The sequence below is a fragment of the Homalodisca vitripennis genome, chromosome 8 (assembly GCF_021130785.1).
Source record: "Homalodisca vitripennis isolate AUS2020 chromosome 8, UT_GWSS_2.1, whole genome shotgun sequence".
In the NCBI taxonomy this organism is placed as follows: Eukaryota; Metazoa; Arthropoda; class Insecta; order Hemiptera; family Cicadellidae; genus Homalodisca; species Homalodisca vitripennis.
This window is the reverse complement of record NC_060214.1, coordinates 18132354-18140015: the sequence shown is the minus strand read 5'-3', so window position 1 is coordinate 18140015 and position 7662 is coordinate 18132354. Positions and strand designations below refer to the sequence as shown.

General features: G+C 38.9%; 1 protein-coding gene across 1 annotated transcript in view; it reads right to left on the bottom strand.

The window, feature by feature from the left end:
- Positions 1–5340: 5340 nt before the first annotated feature.
- LOC124367372 (G-protein coupled receptor GRL101-like) overlaps positions 5341–7662 on the bottom strand; it is an 81932-nt gene continuing 79610 nt past the window's right edge. The window contains exon 28 of the mRNA XM_046824135.1: positions 5341–7503. Coding sequence (XP_046680091.1) covers positions 7431–7503 — 73 coding nt within the window. The 3' untranslated portion in view covers positions 5341–7430. The remainder of the gene's footprint in view (positions 7504–7662) is intronic.

Sequence of the window (7662 nt, the reverse complement as noted above, 5' to 3'; positions counted from 1 at the left end):
GGGGGTGACTGGGTGAGACCAGTTTGCTTGCAGCGGGGGTTGGATATTCTCCTTCCCCAGCTGTGCAGACTGTTCAGAGCCTCCGTGGCTCTCAGGTACATTCCACTATCCTGGAGAGTGTCCAGAGTAGTGTTCATACCGAAGCAGGGGAGGGCTGGCATGGATCGGCCGAAGTTTTTCAGGCCGATATGCCTGTCTTACTTTTCTAAAACCATGGAGAAAATGGTTGCCAGGTTTGTTTGGGAGGGATCTCTTTTGAAGCGACCTCTACATCCTAACCAGCATGCCTACACTCCAGGAAGGTCATGCGACTCGGCCCTGCATCATGGGAGCAAGTGTTAGTGCGAAGACTATGAGGGGCTGTCCGCAGGGCGCTGTCCTCTCTCCTCTTCTGTGGAACCTGGTTGTGGACGACCTGCTTAATTCTTTGAATAGCAGCGGTGTCTTTGCACAGGGGTACGCACATGATATTGTGATTCTTGTGACTGGCAGTGGCAAGTTCAACACAACAATCACGGAACTAACCAATGCTGCTCTGAACATGGTGGGAAATTGGTGCGATCAGGGTGGCCTCACTGTCAACCCCAACAAGGCTGCTGTGGTTGCCTTTACCAGGAGGCGACAGATGGAGGGAATTGGTCCCTTTCTATTCAAAGGCTCTTCCATTGAGCTGAAGTCTGAGGTCAAGTAACTGGGCGTGATCCTAGATAGGGTTCTAAACTGGGGACCTCATCTAGAAAGGGTCATTGCCAGGGAGAAATGGTCTCTAATGCAATGCAGGCGTGTGATAGGTGGGCCCTGGGGACTGAACCTGAGGCTCTTGTACTGGCTTTATGTTTCCGTGGTCAGACCTGCACTAATGTACGGAGCTGTGGTCTGGTGGCTACAAACGGAGGCCAAGACGGTGGTAGCTCGTCTGGCGGGTATCCAAAGGACGGCCTGCCTTGCTATCACTGGGGCTTTTCCTAGTGCGCCAGGCGCGGCTCTGGAGTGTTGTCTTAACCTCGCCCCCCTGGACATTGTCATTCGGGCTATGGCCAGGAGGAGTGCCTACTGTCTTCAACAGATGGGGCTCTGATCAGGCTGCAGCGGTGGGCACTGCAGAATTAGCACCCTGCTACAGGAGGATGCTCTGCACTTGATTTCTGATCAGATGCCACGAAAGTTTTCCTTTGAAAAACCCTTTAGAATTGTTGTATCCTCTAGGGATGACTGGTCAGAGGGAAGGAAACCTCTTCCACCAGCGGAGCTCGAATGGTTCACAGACGGCTCTAAAACAAAAAGCGGCACAGGCGCTGGAATTCTGGGAGTGAGACCATGTAGGGAGCTGGTGGTCCCTATGGGTCCGTATCCGACAGTTTTTCAAGCGGAAGTTGCAGCAGCTATTATGGAATGTGCTCGTGAGAATATTCGTCTGCGATATAGGAGCAAGACGATTAATATTTTCACGGACAGTCAAGCAGCGCTGATGGCACTGGACTCTTGCGTGATCAAATCCAAACTGGTTTGGGATTGCTATTAGGCCGTTTCCTCCCTTGCCAGAATCAACAATGTGACCGTTTTTTGGGTTCCTGGTCATGATGGGATTTTTGGGAACGAAAGAGCTGATGCCCTGGCCAACCGGGGCTCAGCAACAAATATGACGGGCCCTCAACCGTTCTGCGGTGTGAATCCTTTAGGGTTATCTCGAAATGGATTCTCGCGGAGCATGAGAGAAGGTGGAGGTTGCATCCGGGCTTGAGAATGAGTAGAATGGTATTACAGTCACCTACGTCCAGGGTGGCTTCGGTCCTTCTCTCATTAAATAGACCAATGTCTTCTCAGGTTATTGGTCTCATTACGGAGCATGGTAACCTGAGGAAGCATCTTCACAGAGTCGGCATCCTTCAGTAGAATCCGCTCTGTAGAAAGTGTAATGAGCAGGAGGAAACTGCTGAGCACCTGCTCTTTGATTGCCCCGCAGTAGCAAGGGAGCGGTATGCCATCTTTGGTAGTTTGGACAGGGGTGGTGAATTTTCCCAGGAGGACCTGATAGGTTGTTTTCGGCGGTTTGTGAAACGGCTGAAATTGTAGACTGGTGTGTTTCCGGGGTGCACAAAAAGCCCTGAGGCTTAAGTGCATGGCAGTAGGCTGCCCCAAGGGGGAAAAAAGCACTGTGTAGTTAGTATTTTCTAAAATTTAAGTGTAAACAAATATTTCTGTCTGTTTGTTAAGCTTCAGTTTGCTTACTGTTAGTTAATTTGTTATTGTTTTTCGTAAACTTTATAATTATTATTCCAAATTCTGAAGTATTCCAGAAATCTTTTCGATTTTCTCTCCGTAAAAACCTTTATCCTACTCCCAACGAATATTGTAAAAAAAGAATTAGCCGAATTGGCTCAGTCGTTTTCGAAATTAGCGCTTATAAACACATTTAAAGATTCGTTACAATTTATAACATTAGAAAGATGAAAACAAACGAAATGTGGTCACGGATTGTTGAGTTTTATTATAAAATATTTTTTTATTTGAGTTTCTTTCGTTATCCCGATATCCTCTAGCTACGACAGTTTGAGAACCACTTACATTTTTCAATGCATTAAAACTGGTGTTAATATCGCTAAAAACTGTATAATTACAAGGTAAGAGTATGTCACCCCACGCTTCACAAAACATGATTCGCTAACGTCGCATACAAGATTTTAAATCTATATAGCTCATTATGTCTTTATATGTCTTATGGACTGATAGACTATAGTCATACAGTAAATTGGTTTATCCTCCCTTCAGAGAAAAGAGAAATTGTGTCAGCTTACTGAGAGACAGGCTTCAATGACCCTCAGCCAAATCCCATGGTTGGACGCGCACTATCATACAATCCATTCTTGTCTATGTAGAAATGAAGTGTAATTTCAAATTTTAAAGTCTAGAGATAAAATATTTCTCGAGATATCTTTCCACATGAAGGATTCCCTTTTGTACTAGTAGGCCTGCAATAGATTTTACAGCAGTCTTCAAATAATAAAAGTTTGGGTGAACTAGTGAGGGTACTACAACGCAAAAGTGCGTTGAAGTAAAACTCTGTTACCGATTTTTGTTATTACAGTCTATTATATTTTCGTTTTACTCTATGGATACAAATGCCACTTACTAAAAATCTCAAATTATTGTACACAGTTGTTTGAAAATGTATTTATTCTGCTATTTTCTCTTTGCCATCATGGTTACCCATACGACCAATGTAGAAATAATTGCTAACCCTCAGCCACATCTCATGGAGTGACAGACACCATAATCGAACTCAGTGTTGCTAATATTAAAATGAATTTTCATGTAAAATTTCAAGAGTACAGGTCAGTTACTTTTCAAGACATCGTGCGGACAGATATACAGACGAATAAAGAGAAATACTTATTTTCCAGCCCCTCGAGTGAGGCTTCACTAACGCTGAGCCATCAAATCACTTTAAAAAAATAAAAAGTATACAATATATCAACATACATGTCTCCAGGAGGGTTCACTTCTGGTTGGTCTATACATTTCGATTTAACCCACACTGGGCACAGTAAAACATACCACTTAGATAAGGACAATTCTGTAAATGTCCAGGAGCAGCACATGATTAACCGTAACTGTCTGGATATTGGGGTGCAAGGGTAGATCGATAAGTCTAGTCACTGAGGGAGATGACTGTGGTAAATACAGTCATAAGCTGAACTAGACATAAGGGAGTGCTAGTTCTGCCCGCTTTGGCTGCAAAGTCTGATACAGAGCAAGAGCTCGCCTCCTTTTACATATTCCGAATATCCTGTCACTGCGTAAGCAAGCGTAAACATCCTGTTACGACTAATTATAATGAGAAGTTTCTCAGCTTATTGTGAAGAAAACAAATTTGAATTTTAAGTCAAATTTAAAATGTATATTTAAGGATAAAAATTAAAGGAACACAGAGTTAAATCAAAATTATTATTTTGTTAAATTTTATTCTTTAACTCTAAATATGTATAAAATATTTAAAGTTTCTTCAAACAATAACATTTTGATATTTTACATTTACATTTACTAGCAACAATTTGTATGAATTTGAAGACATGAGTATAACTTTTGAAACTTATCTTAACAGGATAGAGAATCAGTGAACTTCAAAAGGGATTTTTTTGTCTAATTTTTATTGCCAAGGGCAGTGTTGCTGCGGTAGTCTGGCGGTTTGTACCTTCAAAATGAACAGACGCCGGCTGCGGTAAATTAACAAAACCTTGAACTCTGTGCTAAAAACGTTTGAAATAGCGCTTTACAAAATTACAAGCCCAGGATAATAACTTTAAGAGCTCCATTTAATGTAATCAAAGTAGACTATTTTGAACCGCCGCGCTCGGTCAAGAGTAAAAGTTAAAATCGTAATTTAATAACAAAAGTTTTAATATACGTGCAGAATTACATACAAAAACAGTAAATTTGTACCTATCTTGTGTGAAAATTTGGTCTTAATTGGGGGATCTCAAGTTTCTGACTTATGAAACTTTAAATTTTGTAATTAAGTCGGTACTACCAAACATCGTTTCTGACATAACTGGTACTGTATTTATTATTCGTAAATAATTGGTTTTATATGTATAAATGCAAAAATAAACAATATAAATTTAAATTAATTCCCGAAATTAGTTTTACTAGTTATTTTGTGATTAATATTCAAACACGGGTATCTGTATTTTTGAACCGACAGTAAAGTGCTTCGCGCGTAGACTAAGTTATGCGTAAACAGTGGTTGAAATGCTACGACTCGACCTTCTATAATTTTACCGCCCCTACAATTATGCCACCTGGGGCAAACGACCCCTCTGCCCCCCCCCCCCCTCTTTAGCTGCGGCTCTGCTGAGGCCACTCTAGTACATATATTGTCCACATGATCGGCCCAGGTTTCCCTCTATCTAGGAGCATTCCAAAAACTGGTGATCACCTTGATTTTAGTCTCTGAACAACAATAAACTTCAAACAGTTTCATGACCTTACTTTCAGTTGTAGAATTGCAGAATATAAGAGACATTTCATTTCAAAAAGATAAAATTAATGAGCATTCAAACGCTTTTTAGTTTTTTGATATTTTTACAACCATAATAAGAGTACAGAAGTGTTTTGAAGTCTAAAATTATTGTAATGGGATAAAGCTGGAGTGTTGTTTCAATACCCCTTCTTAACTTGTCAAAATAGCTTCTCTAAATCCAACTTTTAGTTGTCAAATAAATCTATTCTGCTCATTATTTACTGTTTGGAGAGTAATTAATTAAGGAGAGAAAACTGCTAATTCTGAGGATGTGAAACACTTTATGTGATTGTGGAAGAATAAATAAAACACAAAAGACATAATAATCATTGAAATCGTTTATTTACATTGATGAACATTTTCTTATCTTAATAGATTGAACATTGAAAATAACATATTTATTACACTTGGTACTATAGTAGCAATATTTTACTGTCACCGGAAAAACACAAAGCTATAATTTTTATTTACATGTGAATTTTAGTTGAACTGGTGAGTTGGTCAATAGACCCAGATGTACATAAACCCACGCTAACAATGTACAGGGGTTAGAGGCTGTTACAGGCAACTACCATACAGTAGTGTTCCTCAAACTTTTCAGACTCAAGGCTCCATTTAGGCACCCTACCCTCTCTTAATTCTTTCTTACTTAACCCCCCCCCCACTCATGCCCATCATATCACCTAAATAGCGTTGATCAAGAAAAACAATGAAGTATTGTTACTTTATAATTCACATTATAATTAATTCACATTGGTAACATTTTTGCCTGTATGCATTTTATTTTAAAACCATAATACAAATCTCATATTGAAACACGTTTTTTAATAAATAATATAAAACTTGGCACTATGCAATCAATGTTACTGATTTCATCAAAATATCTTGCCTTTTTGCCCTGAAAACTTTTAATGCCTGAAGGGCAGTTTTTAATGTGGTCGATTCACAATTTTGAGTATATCGTGCAGTTCCATACTAAGATGTTCAGCTAACAATGTTTCTCTATGGACCATGCAAGTGATCCAGGTAGCACTGGTCACTTTAGCTCGAACGAGAGCTTGAAGCCCCTTTATGTGACCCGCCATTCTACTGCCACTATCAGTACATATTCCAACACATATTTTTCCAGTCAACGCAGACTCATAAAGTTATCTAAAATATTAAACAGATGGCCTGTGGTAGATCTCTTGATTTGTTCACAAAATTAAATACTTCAACATAGGTGTTGTTGTTAATAAATCTTTGTTGGTATAATCTCGTTCAACTACAGTGCTATCTCCTTACCTTTTAGAATAAAAGCCTTAATTATGAAACCTCTAGAGGGTTTTATAACCAAGGATAAAAGTAAAAACAGCTGATATCTAATGTTTTATGCTATGTTGTCTATCCTACGACTGATTGTACTGTTTGAAAAGTCTAGTATGTTCATTTGAGAAGCACTGCCACATGGTAAAAGTTTCTTTGTATTATTAGTTTTTCTTTAATGGTATTTAACCTTAGTCATTTCACTTTTAAACAGATACCTGATTTTAGGTCATGTAAGAATTATAAAAAAGTATGCACCTGCGATTATTATGTATTTTTAAAAATCTTTATCAAGAAAATATAAAAAAACATCATTTTGGTTGTAGATGGCAGTTATTGAGGGCTCTGTCCAGGTAATAACTTTTGATGGAAAGGTTCCTAATGGTACACGGAAGAACTCTACTGATTTTGGAATCGGACGATCAAAATTAAATGTAAAGGTAAAATTCTAACATTTTTACATTACTCTTATGGGTAAACTATCATGGCAATGAGAAAATTACAGAATAAACAAATTTGTAGAAATGTTTACTTCTTTATGGTTCAAAAACTGATAGCCAATTTTGAACTTTATGACGAACAATTTGGCTTATTTTCGACAAAGAAATCTCCTCTACTGAATAAATCGATCGTCAGATGGACCAGTTCTTCTAATGGTGGCCAAAATGGAAGGGTATAAAAAATTAGTATTAGTAAATGGCAATCGTTTTTACAAAAATATAATGTAATACCTAAACTTGTTTGAAATGAGATCATGAGATTCTCTTTGGAATAAGTTGGTTTATTTGAAAAACATTTTGCCTTTTGCTGGAGAGATGACAATCCAAACAGGGCTATCTCTAGTTAAGAACTTGTCAAGCATACATTCACGTTGTAGATATTTATATGACATGTTACAAGTTGAGAATGCAAGTCACAACATGAGAGTGCAAGTCAAGACACGAGAGTGCAAGTCATGGTAAGCTGAAGATATGTAATGGCTGCTGTATCTCCTGAGGTAACATCACAGCATTACTCAGGGCACGTGATGGCTCGTGGACACTTCAGGTCAATCGTAAAGAGGGTTGCGCTGGCGAGGGTGCGTCGAGCGCAGGGAGGGCGAGTGTCATGTGGCCAGCTGACTCAGGGGTACCACCTCTCCCTGCTCAGATACACTTGTTTCTACACGGGAATGCCACCTAAACATATGTGTCATAGTTATCCCTAAATCTGCTGTAAAATTCATAGTGTAACCCAATTTTCAGCACATTTGTAAGATATTAAAACAACTTTATTAAAATAATCACTTTACCTAAATACGAGTGTTATTCAGAAAGTGTACTCCCTATAAAAATATT